Source organism: Papilio polytes, unplaced genomic scaffold, assembly GCF_000836215.1.
Source record: "Papilio polytes unplaced genomic scaffold, Ppol_1.0 DF824269.1, whole genome shotgun sequence".
In the NCBI taxonomy this organism is placed as follows: domain Eukaryota; kingdom Metazoa; phylum Arthropoda; class Insecta; order Lepidoptera; family Papilionidae; genus Papilio; species Papilio polytes.
This window is the reverse complement of record NW_013524935.1, coordinates 986,307-1,009,190: the sequence shown is the minus strand read 5'-3', so window position 1 is coordinate 1,009,190 and position 22,884 is coordinate 986,307. Positions and strand designations below refer to the sequence as shown.

Sequence of the window (22,884 nt, the reverse complement as noted above, 5' to 3'; positions counted from 1 at the left end):
TAAGGTTGACAATGCAAGTAGGTTGAAAAGTCAGCTATGTGCAAATATGCTAAATTACAGGTTTTTGCTTTTTTCGATTTAATTATTTATAATCAACTGCATACATTTACAAATCTTCAAGTTTCAAAAACTTGTTTTCACACAAAATGTGTTTGTCATTTGTTTGCTTTCCACAAATTTATGCTAACTGAAAAAATATTTTTGAAACCAAAGGCATATACAAGTTTTATAAATTAATACATATTTCCGCAGCTGACTGTACATTAATAGCATTATGTTATTGTTAAAATGTATTTAAAGTGCCTTTACGCATATTTAAATTTTTTCAAATACTTGAGATTCTAACAAAAGGTTAATTAAGAGTTATCACGTATTTTGATTAAAAAAATTGTAACAAATTGTTAATAAAAAATACAATTTTGTGAACTATTTGACAAGCCTTTTTTCATTTGGCACTGACATCTTTTTCAAATTTCAATATATTTTCTACACTGAATTCAATTAGCGTTGGAAGATATTTATTGACATAATTTCTTTAAAACATGGATACCTATGTTATAATGTTGCTTCTCTTAAATATAAAATAATAATGTATTTATAAAACTAAAAGTAAATAAACATTAACTTGCATATTTTACGTTTTAGACATACAAAAATAATTTATTGAATGTACATACCGAGCAATAAAAAAATCCTTGAAAATCCAGCTGCATAAAAAACTTTGAAATTGTACTTTGTTAATAATATTCATAATGTTCATAAATTTATCAATAATAAAATATAATCTAATATTGACAAAAATAACGAAAACTAATCTGAGCAAAATTCAAATACAAGGGATTGTAAGATATATAAAAAATGTGAGTTTTTAACTGCAAAAATTGAAAAAGAAGCACCAACTTGCTACCTTTTTATTAAAAAAAAAATAGTAATGATCCATGCTAAAAAGGATGAATTAAAAACATTTGAAGTCGGTTCAAGAGAAGCAACATTAATAACTGAGTATACAACATTGTTTTGGGTTAAAAACATGAACTCTTTCAAAGTCACCCTGTGTAACTTCATTTTACAACAAACCTTAAAGAAAAAAAGCGCATTACTTACTCTAAACATCTTATGTTCTCATTTAAATCCACATCAAGTCAAAAATTAACTGATTAACAAATTTATAGCCTAACCAAGAATATAAAATATCCATGAGTTGTTTTAATAAGGATATTCCAGAATTTTTCACAATATGGTAAGACTAGCTTTCGCCCGCGGCTCCCTCCGGGTGTAATTAAAAAACACAAAAGTGAGTAGTCTATATGTTCTTTCAGACTATCCTCTACATTTATATCAAATTTCATCGAAATCCCCTCAGCCCTTTATGCTACAAACTCTAACAAACATCCATCCATCCATTTAAACTTTCGCATTTATAATGTTAGTATGAAGTAAGATTACTGAAGATACAGTAATATTATAAAGAGGAAAGATTGGTAATTTTGTATCTAAAAAACAACTGGTCTGATTTAATAATTCGTTCACCAATAATAAGGTAATTTATCTGTAACATATATTTTTTTAATTTTACGCGGACGAAGTCGTAAGCAACAGCTAGTTTTTTATATTCCTGATCAGACTATATGAGAATATGTAAGCGAAAAGTTACCTCTACATCACTAACTACAAAGTAGTTCTTTACTTAGAGAATATCCAGTGAGAGAAATCTTCACTAAGGGGCTGCTTAAGTATAACCATGAAATTACTGACGGCCGAATATTGAAACGAATCAAAAACCTCACGTAATTTGCCGCTTACAATCTGACAGAAGTCAAAATGTTAATAGAATTTGCTTCATTTTACAGCAGAAAATACTTTATGTAACTAAATCGTTGACATCTACATACTTTACATTGTGTACCTTAAAATATAACGTGACCCACTAAGCCATATATATTAAAACTTAATGTATAACAATTTTATAAGCCAATCGTGACAATAGAATTACGATGTAACTATTAACAGACTTTCATACAAACAACTATGAATACAGAAACACAAACTTCTAAAGCTTCTAAAAGTATAAATATGTAACAATTTATAGTTAAACAAAAATTACTCTGCCAGGAAATGGTAACACTGACATTTGACAAGTGACAGATGACAGATAATATAAACCTAAGAAATTTGTCTATGCTTTTTATCTTTACAATCATAAATTACTACTGAAAAGTTTTCCGTGCAACCTGACAGAATATAAAAATCTGAGGGCACCTCAATCGCCTTTTTAAATCGCAACACTTTTATAATTTTCAACATTTAAGGCATAAAATTGCCAAGAACTTGAAAATAATTGCCGTGGACAATGTTTTTAAATTAAATAAGTGTTTCCAGTAGCATTTACATACGTTTTCTACAAAATAACGAAATTTATATTTTCATTATCAGGTTATTCAACTGACAGATTAGAGTTGTCTATTGCCATTTCTATAACTGGCAACACTGTCATAGTAATTTGTAGACTATAAATGAAGCATATTTATAAATTGTAAAGTGACCTTTGTGTCGCGGCGCGCCGGGGACATAGCATAGTTCAGCGATTTGCTTCACACGTCGAAGTCAGCGCCGGACTTTCCATTCGGCGCGATGAACGGCTCACTCCACATTCTTCTCAGATCGCCCTAAAAACATATATATTTTATACAATAAAGCGTAAACACACACTTCTTTGTTGCCTAAGATGTGAGCAATTATAGTATAATTTTGTATAATTCTTATTCTAATAAAATGCCCCACACTTGCGTCAAGCTTTAGGCTATATATGTTAACGCCATCAAACTTAGGGGGTAAATATTTTGGATAAAAACCCCAATGTGGGAAAGAGACCATAAACTACAAGCTGCCAACATCAACGAAGAAAATTTAAATTTTGACATTTGCAATTGAGAATTTCACAAAATGTAAACAATAAAATAAAAATTTCATACGGATAAAACCGCACGCGCATAGCTAGTTAATATTATAAATGCGAAAGTTCAGATGGACGTTTGTTAGTTTGTAGCCTATTGATTGACGGATTTCCATGAAATTTGTAACAGATGTAGTGAATAGTCTAGAAGAACATATAGGCTATTTATCACGGTTTCCATGGGATGCATTTATTTTATTTTTACATATTTATTGAAATTTTGTATTGATATAATACTTAGTCTAGTGAACGTTTAGGATACGGACCCAAATATCAGGTTCCCGAGATTAACATATTTTTTGGTTTTTCATTATTCATATTTGACAAGTTTTATATTTGTAAGACACCATGTCAGTTGAAAATTACACATTCCTCAATTAAGTAACTAAGTGGGTAGCTTACCTTGACGTACGCCATGGTGAGGAGCGGCAGCAGCGTGAAGGGCACGAGGTAGAGCAGCGCGGGCTGCGCCGCCTTGAACACCTCCGCAGACACCGTCGCCGTCAGCAGCCCCAGGAAGTAGCCCAGCAGCGAGCAGTGGAAGTACGTCAGCCGCGACCCCTGACAACGACAATGGATACATTCACAACTGTACAACATTGACAACAGGAGAATGTTGACAGTACAATAGTACAAGTAGACAAAAGTACAGTATTGACAGTACAAAAGTAGACAATAGTACAGTATTGACAGTACAATAGTAGACAATAGTACGGTATTGACAGTATAACAGTAGACAATAGTACAGTATTGACAGCAGTATGATATTGACAATCAAGCTAATATTAAAAATGCGAAATGTTAGAGTTTGTAGCCTAAACGACTGAACGGATTTCGATTAAATTTGGTATAGATGTAGGATAGTCTGGAAGAACACATAGGCTAGTCACTTTTGTTTTGTTTTTTTTTTAATTCCATGCAGACAGAGTCGGGAGCCAAAGCTAGTAGTGTAATGTTTTTGAAATAAAGCCTAAAAAGTACATACCATGGACCGAGGTCCGGGCACTTGCCCCATCTGGCAGACGAGCGTGGCCTTCTTGTAGGCGTCGTAGCGCAGCACGAAGCACAGCAGCAGCCCCGGCATCACGATGTCACCCAGACCTATTCAATAATTATAATTTAATACTAGTTTGTACCCGGCGCTCTGTTCGCATGAAAACTTACTGATATCAAAAATATGAAAGTTTAGATGGTTGGATGTTTGTTAGAGTTTGTAGCCTAAATACCTGAACGAATCTCGATAAAATTTGGCATAGATGTAGACCATAGTCTGGAAGAACACATAAGTTACTTACTTTTGTTTTTTATTCCAAGCGGACGGAGTCGCTGGTGAAAGCTAGTATACTAATATTATAAATGCTAAAGATTAGGTGAATGGATATTTATTTGGCTTTGTAGCTAAAACCGCTGAACGGATCTAGATGAAATTTGGTATAGATATAGAAAGTTTGAAGAACACATAGGCCACTCTCTTGTTTTTTTTTTTTAATTCAATGCAAAGCGACAGCTAGTTATACATATAATTTGTCTACCTTTGTTAAATCTACTTACCCAGCATGGAGAAGTGTCCCTGATGATGCATGGAGGGGAACACGAGCTTAGCGGGCAGAGACAGCTTGGGAGCGTCTCTCATAGCCCCGCCCAGCTGCAGCCGACGAGCCACCACGTTCATAGGGTTCTCCGCAGGCCTGGAAACAATTATACAAAACATTTACAAATACAGTTTTATAAACCAAACTAGCCGCTGCTCTCGGCTTCGTCTGTGTGAAATTAAAAAAAATAATAAAAGACAGCCTATAATAGTAATAACGTAGCTTGAAATCAGCCCAATAATTTTTGAGTTATTTCAATACATATAAAAAAAAAATCCTTCATCTTTATAATATTCGTATAGGTAAATGCCTTAGAACACCTACAGCCTACTGTGGTATTTTAGTAAATCTATGGAGGTGAGAACTAATGTACCGTACAAAGTTACCGGTGAAAAAATGTTCCCTATTCCACTGTAATTTACATATATTTGTGTGTTACCTGGTGGCGACTTTAACCATGACGTTGGTGGTAAAGATGTAGGAGGAGAAGAAGACCCAGAAGACATCGTAGAGCAGCAGGCCGGTGAGCAGCAGCGTGGACACCTTCAGCGAGGGAAGGCGGATCAGCGCGATGAACGTCACGCAAAGACCCATGCCCATTGCTGAAATATCATAAATCATACTAATATCATAAATTTGAAAGTTTAGATGGATGGATGTTAGAGTTTGCAGCCTTAACGGTTGAACGGATTTCGATGAAATTTGGCATAGATGTAGAGGATAGTCTGGAAGAACACAGAGGCTACACACTTTTGTTTCTTAATTCCGCGCGGACGGAGTCGCGGGCTAAAGCTAGTTTACAATATAATTGTTATACTTGTTGCTAACTCAAAGTACCTAAGGGTGGTAGTAAATCTATATTTAATGACTTTTAGTGATCTCTTGACTATGGTAGAGATAAATTTAAGTATATTTTTGTATACGTCATGCTTATTCTTATATTCTTTTATTCGATTGAAATAACTTTAATTCATATTTAATTTACATCTACTATTATGTAGTTAAAAAGATGTTTTCAGAGTAGATGTGCTACCACTTATTTTCAAGATTTGTAATATTTTGTGATCAATAAATTTGTATTTTATAAATATTCTTTTTGAATGTCGTGTCTCATCTGGAAGTCAAGAAGAACTAAGTAGGACTGGAAATCACTCTAACAACAAGAAGGAACGCACTTAAAAGAAATGGGTGAAATTTTTGTGCTATTTAGAAAAAACTCGGGTTTGTTTCTGTTTTTTTTTTCAAGAAGTAAAAAGAATAAAGAAGATCAGTATACTGACCATCCATAAGCAGCCAATGTCCGGTAAGCACCCAGACAGCGACAATGGAGGCAGCTAGTAGGGCAGCCGCGAGCTCGGGGGCGGAGTACCGGCCACAGGCGCGCGCGCCGCCCGCGCCCGCCGCGCCGCCCGCCACGTACTGACACAGCGGGGTCAGCAGGAACGCCAGCGCAGCGCATGCTATTACTATCACACAGAAATACAACTTTCAGTCAATTTCGTAATCTTTATAACCGGCTTACATGTTGAGTTGGCTTACTGGACTCGCATGAACAATAATACGGCTTGTGAGTTATTACAATCTACGCTTGTGATAACTATCGTTATCGTCAGTTTTAATTCACACGACTGGCTAACACTAAGCCAGGTGAGTCACTGGACTGGCATAAACAATAATGAGTTATTGGAATCTATGCCTACGACAACTACCGTTTTCTTGTACAGTCGCGGAAATCCGCAGTGTTGCAATTCAAAAAATAATAATAATAAAAAAAACTAGCCTTGTATCACTAACCGATTGTTTTGAAGTTGACATACATCTGGCAATTTTGACTTGTTTATTAATAACTATGGGGTCTATATCTCTAATTTATAGGAACCTTGTAAACATTTGGACATTAAATATAAAAGTGTGTCTTATAAGGCTTTAGACTTTGAAATGCCATTTTTTTTATAATATGAGTGCGTTTATAATATAATACGATGCGTTGTCTACCCTTAATTGATGGAGGAGACGCACATAAAGAGGACATTTCCCCTTCCTATGCGTCTCCTCCACCGTCAAATCAACTTTTCCTTCCCATCCTTTCCTCTTAAGAAAAGGGTGGGAAGGGAAAAGGATTAAAATTAGTCCTCCGGCACCACACTCATCAGACTGTACGCGAAATTTCTTCCACTTGACGCCTGTTTTCTGTGTGGTTGTGGTATTACACCGGGCGAGCCCTACAGTGCGAAGATGTTAAAGCGGGCTCTACCACTGTTAAAACCACTGTTACTATCCTTATTTTATGAAAAACATAGCATATAATGACATACTGGCAGTGCAAATGGCGACGAGGGTCTGCATGGAATCGAAGAAGAAGAACATGATGAGCAGCGCCACGGAGGAGCCGAGCGGGAAGCACAGCGCCTGCATCGTGTTCAGCGTCTGCACATCTGGAACGAAACCAGTACAACATACTATTAAAATTCTAAATCGTATAGTATAAATCTATTAACTAAAATACAAAAAAGCTTACATACAATACAAAAATACAAAAAATTCAAAAAAGGTTATGACGATCAGGGTAAATGGATTTAATCACACAAGCTAAAATTTACCAAAAGGTTACACTTAATCAAAACCATGATGCAAATAATTATTAAGCTTTATAGCATGCATTATAAACAATCTAGCTTCTGCTAACGACTCCGTCCACATAGGGTTAGAAAGAGTAAGCTATGTGAACACATATAGAAGAACTTTTAGACTACTCTCTACATCATTGGCCAATTTCATTGAGATTCCTTAAACAGTTTAGGCTATAAATTCTAAAAAACATCCATCCATCTAAACTTTCGCATTTGTAACATTAGTAAGATCAATCTTAATAATGTTACTAATATTATAAATGCGAAAGTTTAGATGGATGGATACTTGTTAGAGTTTGTAGCCTAAACTGCTGAACGGAAAACGATGAAATTTGGCATAGACGTAGAACATAGTGTCTGGAAGAAAACAGGCTATTTTTTTTAATTTCACGTAGAAATAATGGTAAGCAAAAGCTAATACATAGAGCTAAGGGTATTTTTTGTAAATTAGTTGTAAACTTACTGCTGTTGTGTGAGCAGGAGGGTGCGGGCTTGCCTCCCAGCAGCGTGGCCTCTCTTTCCCTCTCCGCCCTCTCGCGCGCCTCCCTCTCCATGTTCAGGGAACGGAAGCTGCCGTACACTATCAGTAGCATTGAGATCAGGCAGGCTGACACCCTGAATAATCAAAAATGTGTACACCTTTTATTATGTTGTATGTCTATCTTGTTCAATTTCAAGAAGTGGATGCCCATGGTTATGTAACATCGAGTTAGGTCGTTTCTAATGTTTTCATCATATTCCAAATTAATAATAGGTTATTGCGTAATTCAGATTAATTTCACATTTAGAGTGAAGAAACTGTGGTTTACATTTATTTAAAGCTCGGGCATATTTTTTTATTTTCTATGACGTAAATTTTCGATGTCAATACCGCCTTCCTATCCTGTGCATACCCATTTCGTAATTTTCTAATATTGACCTTTTGTAATTCTTCTCTTCATTTATTCCTTTAAATTTTTAACACTAAAGATTTTGACATACTAATATTACCTTAAAGAGGCAACATAAATTATGTCCGAAGTCCTGACCAACTGGAAACCATATTTATCTGACTACAAGAATTACAATAACTAAATATAACATCGATCAATAATGAAAATGTAAGTCATCCCTGGCCTAATTAAAGTGGCATAGGCCACTCGGGCGGTAGATTGTGAGGTCTAATGAAACGTAATGGTACATCCAGCCCTCTCCAATTAGGCGTTGTCTAACTGCCGGTGTAAGCCACTTTGTACTGACAATTGAATGATGTTTTGCTCATTTCAAATTCATGTATGGATTATATCATGTACAAAGAACCTCAATAAGTTAAAGTCCAAGGGAACATATTATTTTTTGAAGTTATAGAGGTTTTAAGTTTTCAAGGGTCTATGTTGTAGAGGTTTTAGGCTTTGATGGGAAGGGAACATATTATTTTTTGAACTTACAGAGGTTTGAGTTATCATAGTTAGATACTGTATTTAGAATTCAGAGATAGAGAAGCAATTACTTTGTTACTTATTGTGGCGTGTAGAGACGTGCCAGAGGTCTAAATAAACCATTTCCATAGTTTCCATACGTGAAAATGATGGGGAGGGGAATTTGCATAGGGATGGGACGTATAAGTAGAGGAAATATCCTCTTTCTGCGTGTCAATATATGCAAATTCAGATATCTATGGGCAACAGTCGCTTACTAGTTTATACAATACAATAAAATTATGTGGAGCAATGGATTATTTGTGATTTTAATTTGCAATTGTTTTTACCGTTATGGAAACATCGATATCTAGGTATCCCCGTGATTTTAATGTTTACATTTTAATAAATAATTAAAACTTTAATAAAATCAAATAGTAGCTGGCCTTTTGTATACCAACAGGCAAGATAACAGTAAATTAGAAACTAAAAGTGAAGTATATACCAAACCTTGCTTTACAATAGAGATCGGTGTGAATAAAGCGTGGCCATAGACAAGACTATTTAATAAACATACTCTTTGATGTGTGAGAACGGTTACAATATAGATTGAAGCCTCGATCAAAAGAAAGTAACACAATAAATAGATATTATTGTGTTACTTAAGAACTTCGAGCCGCTGAGAGGAAATTGCGTGGGAAGTAACCAATTATCTAATCTAAATATTTTAATCTATATCATTTGAAAGAACACAGTTATGTTTATTTAAATGTATCTATATAATTAATGTAAGTAGATACGATTTCACGAAAGGTTTTTTTCCTACCAAAAGGACCGTTAAACAATGAAAACCCAGATCCAGATTTGTTTGTGAGATGTGTAAAATCTTACCAATATTGTAAATGCGAAAGTTTAAATGGCTGGATGATTGATTAAGTTTGTAGTCTAAATTGATGAACGGACCTCGACAAAATTTGACATAGATGTAGAGGAAAGTCTGGAAGTACACATCACTATTGCTTTCTTAATTCCACGCGAACGGAGTCGCGGACATAAAGTAGTTTGATATAAATTGGACGTTTCTCTATTTACTTAATTTCGTTGGAACTATATAAACATTGCTTATATCGAGATACGTTTGTTTCAGTTAATTCGCATGCAACAACAGCTGCCCAAGTTTCGTTTATTGTGAAAGTGTTTCTCCAACTGTATTCCGCGTTTAATATTCAATAAGACTGCGTTTAGGCTGTACACTGATCGTATTTGCATTGAGAACACTAAACATCTTCGAAAAATCAGAATAAAACAAAACAACGGTTAACGGATTACAAGAGATATCTATAGATTCGTCGAATTGGTGACCACTAAGGACACATTTTGGCGCAGATTTATTTGCAAGATAAAGATAATATGGATCTATTTTAATCGTTTAAAGAGAGAGTAGCCAAAATTTGGCTTGATCTTGAACATTTCCTTATTTTTACTGTTTCGAATGCTGTATATTGTACAATTCTACTAGTATAGACTCATAACAGAGTAATTTAGGTTAAAATACTCGTAATTGTTGTGTATTGTTGTGACAAAACAAAACCCTAGGCTTACATCATGAAAAGCAACGTTCCACATTTTTCAAATTTATCTAAGCATAGAGAAGTTTAGATTTATGATTATGCGCATGCTCTTAAAAGAAATTTGCCTGTGTTATTTGGAAATTGGTAGGGAATTTAGAAATGTAGTTATAATTGTCAAAGTAATTTCATTTAGCCCACTAACAAAGTTAAATACAATGAATCCAGTTTTAGAATACTGCTGGCTTAAAATTTAAGGTATACGAAATATCTACAAATCACTAAATCATCAGTTACAAATGTTTGCACTCGTTATATTAAAAAAAACTTACTTCGATGAGTCCATGATTGAATAGGCCCACTTGTACTCCTGGTATTCCATGTTGGCACCGACCTGCGCCATCTTGCTACGTCACTGGGCGTGGAGGGAAGCGGGCTGGGAATGCAGTTTACACCAGGAGCACTCTGTAATAAAATAAATAATAAAGACATAATTAAAACCCTGTAATTAAGGGTAAGAAACTATCTAACTTTTGGTATACATACAGAAACCCATAATTGATACTAAATCGATCTAAAGATTATTTTGATAACAGATATTAAAAAAACATCTATCCTACTTTAAAAGCTCTTAAATTATAGATCAATTTTTTGTCCTTTTCGCTCTATTCTGAATAGAAGAGGATGGGAAGGAAAAGTGGATTTGACGTCGGAGGAGACGCTCAGAAAGAGGAAATTTTCCCTTACCATCTGTCTCCTCCTCCGACAATTAAGGGTAAGCAACGCATCTGCAACTGTGGATGTCTATGAACAGGGGTCGCTTCGCCATTTCGGCGAATTCAGGTGGCCGCTTGTTTGTTTCCCACCTTATTTTAAAAAATATGTCTTCTCATTCCTATTTCGATGCTTTAACCTTTTATATTTGGAGATTGAATATCTTGGATAAGCCAAAGTCTACCGAGATGAGATCTATAAATATTGATCTTTAGATGAAAAATATTTTCGGCTAATAATCCAAAATGGACGAACAAAACGAGTAGTGTTCAATAACACAATACATCTCATAACAATCACGGCTCGGAACACGAATATCTGTCCATAATATTTGTAGTTGGTGTGAGAAACTGCTATAGATTTTATAGATAATTTCACACATTAGTACAATACTAAGAAATCAACTAAAAACATACTACATTGATAAGATGGTCCATTGTAAAACAAAACATGTATTTAATGATAGTTTGTAAAAATAAAAATCATGCGCGTAAACCAGATATTCTTCCGACTTAGAAAGAGATAAGGCAGATTAAAAAAACATCTCTCTCGATCCGTTATCATTATTTTAAACTGCCGAAAGACCAGCCTAGTACACTATTGTTTAAAATCTTTACAACGCGTACACCTACGAAGATCTCCAGAATCAGAGTATTGTTGCCAGTCTCTCCCAAATTAGAATAAAACCACAAGCACTGAACACTGGTCCAATCCGCTGAGGGAGAGTATAAACGAGAAATAGAATAGTACACTACTTTCATAGTTTACTCGTTTCAATTTTAATTGTATCCTTATACGCGCCTTCGTATTCCACTTTATGTTTAATGTAAACTATTTTGTGAAATAATTATTACACCCGTAACTAAATCACAAGAAATATGACAATGTTATATGGACATCTTACTATCGTACTTCTTACTATTATTGTGAATGCGAATGTTTAGATGGATGCATGTTTGTAAGAGTTTGCAGCCTAAACGATTAATCGGATTCCGATGATATTTGGTAAAGACTTAGAGCATAGTCTGGATGAACGCATAGGCTACTTGCTTGTGTTTTTTCAATTTCACGCGGGTGAAAGCTCATACTCTAATAAAATAAACGCTACTAACACTGTGTGTAAAATAATAAATTCTATACGCAACGAAGTATTGATTTGACCAATGAACTGGTAAGCAAAAAGATCATAATTCAAAGTCAACTAAAATGTGTCTCAACACTGTTTTCATCTCATTTTTTTAAAAAAAGAAGATATAATTAAACAAGTGGTATGTCTCAAGCACATCTTAAGTGCATACTTAAGTATACGGCAATTATGCACTGAGCATAACTTAAAGTGCACTTTGAGCCACTTTAAGTTCCCAGCAACGAGACATCAACAGAGATACAATGTCATATTTTATAGGGTTTCTCAGGTGGAGTTGATTGCGTGACTTATGTTAATAACTATTAGAGAATAGAGAACTAATAGAGAATAACATACTTAGTAATAGATCAGCTGTTTTCCTCATTTTTTATTAGATTTAGTTAAGCACAGGAGTATTACATTTTTTGCGTAAAAATATATGATCTATTGCAAATTACAGACAATGCTAATCATAAGTTAGGGCGCGGTTGGACGATCACAAAACGCGCTGGACAGGAAAGGGCAAAAATTAGTGAATTACTAACACCAACCCTCCACGATAGATAGAACGCAAAAAAGGGGCCACTGTAGATATCTTGCCAAGGGTGTTAATAGTGCTAAAACCAATACTGATTACAAATAACAAGGAATAAAAAAATGTATTTATTTAATGACAACAAGGGCGATTTCATGATTTCACTACCGTTACGCAAAAAATAATGAGGGTCAAAGAGAATACCATGTTGGTAGACCATAGTTATGGTGTAATAGTGGTGGAACATTAACCTATCATCCCTGTTATTAAAATAAAATTGGGCAAACAAATGCAGAAACATCAAGGTTATCAACATCCATTGACATGCCCAATACCATAGGAACTACACATGCATTGCGGGCCTATTAGGATTTTTTTTATTGTTAACAGAACACTATATTATTTCAACACATGCAATAAAAATTTAAGGCTTTTTTTTAGAAACATAACTATTTCTATCTGCACAGTTCAGCAGCTGATTGTATTGGCAGCTGATCGGATGTAAAGTGAGCTTACTATATGTCCTCACTGAGGTGCTTGGCACATACCCTAAGTTGGCCCACTGCTTTGACTTTACACATATCTTTAAATTACTCCAAATATTCATAGGTCCATCGTATCTTTGGTTAGTTTATATGCATGGGTCAATTTATAGTAAACTAGCTTCCGCCCGCGACTTTAAACCACCATTTGAAATTTAAAAAAACAAAACTGCGTAGTCTATGTGTTCTTCCCATTCTATCCTCTACGTCTGTGCCAAATTTCATCAAAATCCGTTTAGCTGTTTAGGCTACAAACTCCAACAAACATCCATCCATCTAAACCTTCGTATTTATAATATTAGTACAAATATGATTACAATTGATTTATATAGTGATTCAAGTAGAAATGTAGATAATCATATGAAAATGTGTCAATGAATAAAAAACATTACAATATGTCTTTCTTACTAATAAAAGATAAAAGGTCAAGAGGTCAAATGATATCAATGTATAAATATTTATTTAGATAAATTGTTCTTAGGTATAACATAACCAGTTATTGTTTTTTCTTTTCTTTTTATGGTTTTATATGTTGACCATGTCTGACACTTACCTAGACATTTTCAATTCTTTTCACACAATATTGAATATTTATGGAGTTTCAAAATATAAGCCCTCAATGTTCAAATATTTTTTTCAAGAAAGCTATTTTATAAAAAAAATCATTAAGTCTTATTTTTAATAATTTTCCCCTATTGCCGTTAAACTGGTTATATCCAACAGCTTTAGATAAATTTGAAAAAATTCTGTAAGTTATTGAAATCACATTTTGTAAACTGAATTTAATAAATGTTTTTTACATGTTATTATTACTGTGTGTGTACTTACTATTATTATTAAATCTCAAATAAGATCAGTTTCTAAATTATAGCAATATTCCCTAAACTTAAGTAGGTCATTATTTTAATTATTTGTATCATAATAGAATAATAATTAATGTGAGCACTTGAACTATTACAAAATAGAAATTACTTTTAAAATTAAATAAAAACGGTGAATTGGTATACGACGGCGTAGCTAACACTTCAGGTCAGAACAATGGATAAAAAAACACCTTCGAAATAAGTAGAGCACGAAAATATCGTACAAACTGAAGTGAAAGGGTATCCCAGATGGACTTACAATATGAGATACTTTTAAGATTCCAAAATCGTATTTACCTTATAATTATGGTAAATATTTTAAAAACATATTGGAAAACAAGAATAGATAAATTTAGAAGTAATTATAAAAGAAAGTGGATTATAATTACGGAAGCTACAAACAACAATAATAAGCTTACCAAAATCGAGAACTGCTCCAAATTTTAAGCAATCCTCAGCCCCTTGGTGCCATACTTGGTTCTTGAGGTATAATTAACAATTCCCTTACATTAGAAAATAGAGTTTATTAAAATTATTTACTTAAGAAAATATACGGTCTTTTACTTGACGATCGACTAGACAGCCATAATACACCATAGATAATGATTAGCCAATGATTAACATTGCTAGCCGAAAGATAGGACACGCTTTTATTTCAAAGAGCAAAAAGTTTTATCTATGATTGTAGCACCATAGCCAAGAAAAAAAGAAAACCTAGATTTGTCTGTGGTTTTTGTTTTTGTGTGAGACGAGAAATTTGTGAATTGTGGATTTAATTTTTCTTTTATAAATACGTTCAAGTGATTTTCGTCGAAACTAAATCAAAATGAAGTTGTCACTTGTACTGTTTAGACGAAATCGATTGCCTAATGGACATATATTCAGAGGAAAAGATCGTTTGGTGAAAAAAGTAGAACCCTTCCACCTTCGTGGTATACAACAAGACTTTGCCATTGAAGAACAAAATATGTTTTATTTGAGATTCCCTTATCTGACAGAGGTAAGATAGTTTTATATAAAGGTGTTAAAAGCTCAACATCCTAACCTAACTTTGTGAACCAATGCATAAATTCTTTATGTAATGACTGAAAGAATTTACTTTTCAGGCTGAAAGCGCGGGACATATGAAGGCATTAGGAAAGGTAGATGAGAGAAAGAAAGCATATCGGGAGAAAAATCTAAAGTTATTTAAAGAAGATGTTACACTTTATGAAAGGTTGAAACACCTACGTGTTAATGAGAGTTGGGATTGAGTTTTAATTTTTTTTTATTAGGTTATTGTTACTGTAGTTATTAAATATTGTTTTAATAGATTCTAATTGTTTTATTTTTAACTTTGTAATGTAGAATCTACACTGTAACACCTATTATATGCAATTATTACTGTCATTGTTAAAAAAAAAGAACAATCTGTCCTCCATGTCATCTCAAATTCTGTTAATGTTTCTGCTAAACATCAGGGTCAATATAGTTCCAATATCATAAATAAAAAATATAATATTAAATACTTTATTTCATAACATATAACTAATACATGGACACTGTAATATCACATTTATACACACAAATTATGAACAATATAAATATTTCAAATATTTACGAAACATATTTAAATATTTTATTGAGCTTATATTATATACATAGATATATTTCCTACAACAATACATAATAGAAACTCTCAAATTAATATTTTAATAATACTTTTTAAAAGCGGAAATAGTATATATTGTGAGCTATGAGTAAAATGTACATAAATTAAATGTATAAGCACTATGTGCGATTAATTATGTAAAGTTTTTTTGCATTTAAGTACTTTCAGACAAAACAGTTCTGCTCTTTATATTTATATAGACTTGCCGCGGAATAACTCATAAAGCACTGTGAACACATTCTTATGAGAAGCAATAGACCACTCATACAGTATGCATAAAAGCTTACATCAAGTTTTTGTATACAAAAATTGTTAATTAGTTAAAAACATTTGGAAAACAGTAAGCTTACAGAACAGAACTATTTTGTACTTCAAATTCTACAATTAAATTATTAATGCTAAGATAAATAATACTGAAATTTACATCTACTTCGTCCACGCAAAAGGATCATCCTTTAAATCCTTCTTGTATAAAGATTTACCTTGATATAGAAGTTCCGCGAATTGAGAGACTACTGGATCTCGCATACAAGACGCCACAGCTATGACTTTATCTGACTTATCAAAGAAAAATATAACGAATTTTAACGCATCAATATCTCCTTCTATTTGTGTGCTACTTGGTTTACCGCACCCAGCATACCTTATAGATTTCCCAAAGAGCATGGTCCAGAAATATGGTACAGTTTTGAGTTGAGTTTCCTTCTTCAATATGTTAAGACCGGCAACTTTGCCATGGTACTGGGAAAGACCTATATGTCCTATAGCCATTGGATCGTCGTTGTGAGCAAACACGGGCGCGTAAGCTATATCACCACCTGCGTAAACATTTTTGATATTCGTCTCCAATTTATCTGATACAATAACCGCACCATTCGGCCGCAAAGCGATACCGCTATCTTTGAGGAAGTCGGTATAGAATGTGCTTCCCACACCTAAAATCAACAGGTCTGCGGGTAGAGTGGCCCCATTTGCAAGTTCCACGGACGTTATCGTACCATTTTCGCCATTACATTTGGTAATTGTTGTTTCAAAATGGAATTTAACATTTTTATCTTCAAATAGTTTTCTTAGACTCTTGCCGATTTCCGGTCCGAATATTAATCCGAGGGGCTCGGTGTCTTTGCCGACGACGGTCATCGATTTTGCTGCTTGTGTGCAAGAGGCCGCCGCTTCCAATCCTATGAAACTCAGTCCGAGAACCACCACATTTTTATCTTTATCTGAACCTAGAGCTTTGAGGATATTTACTGAGTCCTCGTAGTTCCTGACTGTGAATATATTTTTCAAATCGATGCCTGGGACATCTGGGACGCGTGGTTTGCATCCTGTGGCGATATAGACAGTACTGTATGGTAATTTCTTGCCGTTGCTTAGATGGACCACTTTCGATTGTGGTTCGAGTTTCGTCGCTTCTACACCTTTCTGGACATCTATATTTGCGTCTGTGTAATATTCTTGGTTCCTGACTTGTAGCTTTTCTATGTCTGTTGGAGTTGTTATTTTGGATATTTTAATTCTGTCATATGGAAGGTAGTTTTCTTTAGCTACGATAGTGATGCGCCCCTTGAAGCCTTCGCCGCGTAGTGTTTCAGCGCAAGTGGCGCCGGATGGTCCTCCGCCGATGATCACTACTGATGTCTCATCGCAAGAGGCTCTTGATCCCATATCCTTAGACCTCTTGTTGGATTTTAAATCCGATATTTTAGCGCGTACCTGTAACATGAGAACAGAAAAATTATATAAAGTTTTGTTTGTAATTTAAAGTAAAACGTTTATCTGTTTTATAATAAATGCGAAAGTTTAGGAAGATGAATGTTTGTTAGAGTTTTTAGCCTACTAGCTTTCGCCCGCGACTTCGTCCGCGTAGAACATATAAAAACAAATTCAAGTCTGGTAGAACACATAGGCTTATGTGTTCTTCCAGACTACCCCCTACATCTATGCCAAATTTTATAGAAATCCGTTGAGCCGTATAGGCTACAAACTCTAACAAATATCTATCCATCCACCTAAACTTTTCCATTTATAATATTAGTATGATAGTATGATTAGTATGATAGCCTTCTGAACGGATCTCTATTAAATTTGGCATAGATGTAGAGGATAGTGTGAAAGAACACATAGGCTACTTATTTTTTTTAATACCAATACGCAGACAGAGTTGCGGGCGAAAGCTAGTAAGAAATAAACCATCATAATCTTGCATAGCCATGAGTTAGTGTAACATGAATATTTTAAGCAACAATCATAACTGCGTAGTAGGTCGTAAAATATTTGCAGTTTTACTACACTAACTTTCAATTCTCAGTACCAACAAGCAATGTTTTTGTAACGATTTATCGAGCTTAGTGTGACCTTGGAGTGACTTCCATCGCTCTAATGCACCAAGGTTATATCATTGTATTTAAAGAAATCATTCAATGAACAATGTAGAAGTGAATAGCTATCGCAAAATCAATTTTGTATGAAAGGTTCTTAATAAGTTTGGAGGAAACCAACATACAACTTCTGTTGCACAGATTTTTTAAAAAAGTTGTTCAAATCACTTTTCTATCAACTTCATCTGTTATTTGTTTCATATTTTAGTTTAATCAAGAATATTTCATACGAGACTCTTGTATTTTCAATACAATCCTATTACAGTTTAAAAAAAAATTGCCTTGTTACTTTCATGTAAGGTAACAATGAAGTAATAATATATGTTAATAAAACAATATTTATCATCTCTTAAAGAACACTCCATAGTTTTATAACAAAAACATCGCCCACGACTTCCAAGAAATCAATATACGTAGAAAAACACAATTCTAGTTTCTTCTATTTAATTTATATGTTCCATATTAAATTAAATTTGATTATAAGGAAGGGAAATCAAAACCTACCGGAAGGTAAACCAAAATATTAATACAAAGGTCAATTCACGTTTTTAATTAGAAACAAAATCAATGTGTCAAATGTTACTGAGCGATTATAAACTTCGTCAATATAGAAAAGGGCTAGTGAGATTTTAAAGGAACGAATTTTTATTATTACAAAATTCAGAGATCTTTGACCATTCAGACAAAATCTATATAGATATCGTTGTATATTTGGTTTACGCATACAAGACGTAGAGTAAATCCACTTTTTATTCGTATTTCGATATGAAAATGATTTTTACAAAATTATACGACTCAACAAATATTAGAAATTTTTAATTTTTAACCGGGAGTTTACATATGGAGTGTTTTAACTCTTACAAATTTTATCCTGATTCTTCTTGAAAAAAAATGAAATAACGACATGTTTCTATACATGCATCGGTAATGAAAGCCGACAGCAAATCACATTAGAAACAGTTGACGTGTGATTGCTATATTCAGAGTCTAAATATAGACGACAACTCATTTTTGAGTCACAGACTGTTGGTAATTCCACATCTCATAAAATATAATTAGGGTTGTTAACGCATATATTTACAGACAATATTTCGTTTATCTCTTCATAATATTAATGCGATTTTGCAATATACCATACACACCGATGGTGTATAGCCCGCTATACACCATCGGTTTTAACTGCACAGTTAAAACTACTACTACAAAAAACTGTAGGTGTGTAGCGGGCTCAATACTCGATTTTATTATTACGTCATAGTAGCCATGTAAAATACGGGCAGGGTCGGATTCATACGAGGTCGCCAAATTGCAGGCAATTTCCCTCGACCATTTTACCTTTATATTAAATTTTATTTGTTATTTTAAAGGAAAAGCAGCGGAAAAAAAGATAACTATCTGTTTTTAAAGGTCTTAAAGCAGTATAAACTTCCTATAATCAAATTCATTACATCTGCACTGCACTTTATATAAATAACTAAGTTTTATTGAAGTAATTGACAGAAAATAATGTAAATGTAAGATTCTTATGTATTTTATCGCCTCATTAATTTATTATGAAGGCGACTGGACACACTAATCTATCACAGCACACATAAATTCCGAATAATTACGTCATCGGCTAACAATCGCATAAAAAATCACATATGACTAAACTTGTGTGACACGGTCAACATAAGAAACATCATAAACCAAGGTAATAAAGTGCTTTTAGAATGTTAGCGTTGTTAAATTTAATTGAAAACATTACACGCCCGTTACTGGTAAGCAGAGATTGTGAATTTCACAAACGATACTGGCACACCTTTCTTCTTTTAAACTATGACAGGCTTACAAATAAAAGCGGTAGAGAGTACATTTGTAATCAAATTTGTTTATACTTAGTTTATTTCTAAGTTTAACTTTATACTGCGTTTATTTGTAAGGCTGTATATAATTGTTTACATAAACTGTATCTAATTGCACATATGCTTAAAAAACGGAAATAAGGAAAAATTCGATACTGTAATACATAAAATCGTAATAAGTTTCAAAAGAAACCGACCGATAATTTAAGGTACACATTTATATCTTTATCTAATCTTTTAAAGAGTAAAAAAAAACTAATAATGTACTCAAAGTACTAAATTTGGCACAATCACTATAGAGAAGTATAGATTGTTTTGTCCGTTACACTTACTGTACCGATGAACCTAATGGAATAATTTATTACATTCAGTTTTTACAACAACCAAAAGCATATGAAAAATAAATAGTAACTAGTACTATTAAAATAAAAAGAAAAACTCGTTATACTTCAAATTGTGAAAGAGACCTTGTCTAATCACATAACTAGGTCAGACATTTTTACCAACGTTAACTACCTAGTTTTGTTAAGTGAATTTACGATAACAAACAAGGCTCTTTTAATTTCTCGTATTTTACCGACTTTCCATAAGAAGGAGGTACTCAATTCGTTGGTATATTTTTTAACGTCTCTGGATATAACCAGGACGCCTCTGTAATTAAACAAACCGAACAAACAAAAAAACTGGCTGAATGTTATATCTAGAGAAAAATACTAGATCTAGATAAAAAAATCCGCCTTTCGGCGGAATTTCCTTGTCCCAATAATCTTAATAGAACTAATGACCCGAGTATTATAAAAAAATAAAGATTGATTTATATACAAATACCAGACGATTTGATATAATGCGATAACATGATTGATTACAAACAAAACTTATCTAATAAATACATATAACTGTATCAATGTATTTTTTTTTATCAAATCGTTATCATAAAATAGCCTACTAATGTTCGAGAGGTATTTACATTGTCAATCATACACATATCGTACGAAGTACAACTTTTAACTACAGATGGGTAAATACCAACGTTTTTTCCTTAAAGTAATCAAAAACTGTTTTCTTATTTACTTTCTTATATACAAATAGACCACTGAAAATCGTTCCCGGTCGCAAGTGATCCATGGAAGAGCGGAGATTACATGGTGGGAAATAAATTAGTTAGTTTTTTTTTATAACATAAGGTTGGCAAACAAGCAAGCGGCCACCTGGATCCACCGAAATGGAAGGCGACCGCTGCCCATAAACATCGGCAATTCCAGACGCTTTGCCTACCCTTATTGACGGAGGAGGAGACGCACATAAAGAGGGCAATTTCCCTTCCTATGCAACTCCTCCTCCGTCAAATCCACTTTCCCACCTATCCCGTTTCTTATAAGAAACGGGTGGAATGGGAAAGGGACTAAAATTAGGCCTCCGGCACCACACTCATCAGACTGTACGCGGAATTGCTTCCACTTGACGCCTGTTTTCTGTATGGTCGTGGCAATACACTGGGCGAGCCGGCCCTACAGTGTGAAGATGTTAAATCGGGTGCTACCTCTGCGAAACCAGTAAAATGTTTAAAGAAGTCTACGAGAGGGAATGTTTGAAAATTCGACGAGAACACCCATCGATATTGAATGTCACGTTTCGCGAACCATCCTTACTTATTGATTAAACCTTATGTCATACTATCATATCTATCTCAAATCTTTGTATTATAAAGATAGTTAGTTATAAATCACGCTTGCAATGATAACGAATTTTTGAATTCCGTCCGGAATTAAGGCGTCTAGTCTAGCGATTAACGTTCAACAAGCTTAACAATCTTACTAATATTATAAATGTGATAGTTTAGATGGATGGATGTTTGTTAGAGTTTGTAGCTTAAACGGCTGAACTGTTTTCGATGAAATTGGCATAGATTTAGAGGATAATAAGGATGCACACATAGGCTATTCACTTTTGTTTTTTTTTTCATTTCCACGCGAGTTTGCGAATTGTTCCAAATTAATTTGGAACAATTCGCAAACTCGATAAAGGTGAACCTTCGTCTATCGGATAACAATATCAGGCGTGGTATTACTTACTAGTTTGTTAGTCACGCGCCAATTGTACCAAGTTTTAAATAATAATAAAAATATCGAATTTAGTTTTGAATTCTCATCTTGCATCATTTATCTCGTGTTAGGGTCGCTGAACAATTTTTTTAAACGTGGTTTATATCAATTTATATTTGTAGCAAAATATAATGATCTTTGTTGATGATGTATTTTTAAAATCTTACGGAAAAAGTTGTCGTATACACGTAAATTCTGCTATGAGTGAAGCCACTGCTTGTTACTTTTTTAGACACACTAAAAACATACATCTATATCTATACTAATATTATAAAGAGGAAAGATTTGCATTAATGGATTTTTGTATGTATTATCACGTTATCAGTGAGTAACATAAGGCACATTTTTAATTATTTTTTAATTTCACGCGGACGAAGTCGCGAGCAACAGCTAGTATGTAACGACACAAAGCATACAATATTTTCAATAACGAACTAATGTCTCGATAAATTCGGCGACGTTTTTACAGCACATTTGTACATTTCATAAGAAGTACTCTAATGTTTTAAATTAATAAAAGTCCGACTCTATCTTTATTATTCAACTTGCATTCTTGTAATGCGGAGTGAGCGCGCCATTCTGATATTACGGAATTTAGATTAAAAATCCCACAGCTGGTAGGAATTTTCTTATTTCATTCTCTATAATAGTTGTGGTGTATATGTGGGTATGCCAATAATAATGTACCGTCAGTAGTGATAATAATAAATCAGTCCAGTACCAACCGCCGTTTCATTAACACCCCTACATTACATTGGCGACGAGGATTTTTTGAATAGTGAACCCGAAATTATTTATTTTCGCGAGGTGGACGTAGTAACAACGTTTTGTGCGCTGTGTTGTGCTAGCAGTGTGCGTTACGACGTTCGTAACACCAAGGGTGTGGAAGATGTGTTAAAGATGTGGTCATGGGCGACCGCAAAAAG

At 33.8% G+C, this 22,884-nt stretch overlaps 3 protein-coding genes across 4 annotated transcripts in view; 1 reads left to right on the top strand and 2 right to left on the bottom strand.

Moving 5' to 3' along the window:
- Positions 1 to 1,570: 1,570 nt before the first annotated feature.
- On the bottom strand, positions 1,571 to 14,587 carry LOC106109374 (signal peptide peptidase-like 3). 2 transcript variants are annotated; one of them, XM_013290852.1, is made up of 10 exons: positions 14,400 to 14,587; positions 10,473 to 10,605; positions 7,639 to 7,790; positions 6,861 to 6,992; positions 5,826 to 6,011; positions 4,985 to 5,147; positions 4,505 to 4,641; positions 3,939 to 4,054; positions 3,356 to 3,514; positions 1,571 to 2,666 (listed from the first exon to the last, which is right to left on the bottom strand). In XM_013290852.1, the coding sequence occupies exons 2-10, from the start codon at positions 10,541 to 10,543 to the stop codon at positions 2,592 to 2,594; spliced, it is 1,191 nt and encodes a 396-aa protein (XP_013146306.1). In that variant the 5' UTR covers positions 10,544 to 10,605; positions 14,400 to 14,587; the 3' UTR covers positions 1,571 to 2,591. The 2 variants fall into 2 exon arrangements, with proteins under 2 accessions (XP_013146306.1, XP_013146313.1); XM_013290859.1 differs by having other exon boundaries at positions 6,861 to 6,980; positions 14,400 to 14,586.
- A 103-nt stretch (positions 14,588 to 14,690) lies between these two features.
- Positions 14,691 to 15,294, top strand: LOC106109388. The gene is made up of 2 exons (XM_013290871.1): positions 14,691 to 14,980; positions 15,087 to 15,294. The coding sequence occupies exons 1-2, from the start codon at positions 14,807 to 14,809 to the stop codon at positions 15,231 to 15,233; spliced, it is 321 nt and encodes a 106-aa protein (XP_013146325.1). The 5' UTR covers positions 14,691 to 14,806; the 3' UTR covers positions 15,234 to 15,294.
- Positions 15,295 to 15,538: 244 nt separating this feature from the next.
- Positions 15,539 to 22,884, bottom strand: part of LOC106109396 (apoptosis-inducing factor 3) — an 11,013-nt gene continuing 3,667 nt past the window's right edge. The window contains exon 4 of the mRNA XM_013290883.1: positions 15,539 to 17,347. Coding sequence (XP_013146337.1) covers positions 16,058 to 17,347 — 1,290 coding nt within the window. The 3' untranslated portion in view covers positions 15,539 to 16,057. The remainder of the gene's footprint in view (positions 17,348 to 22,884) is intronic.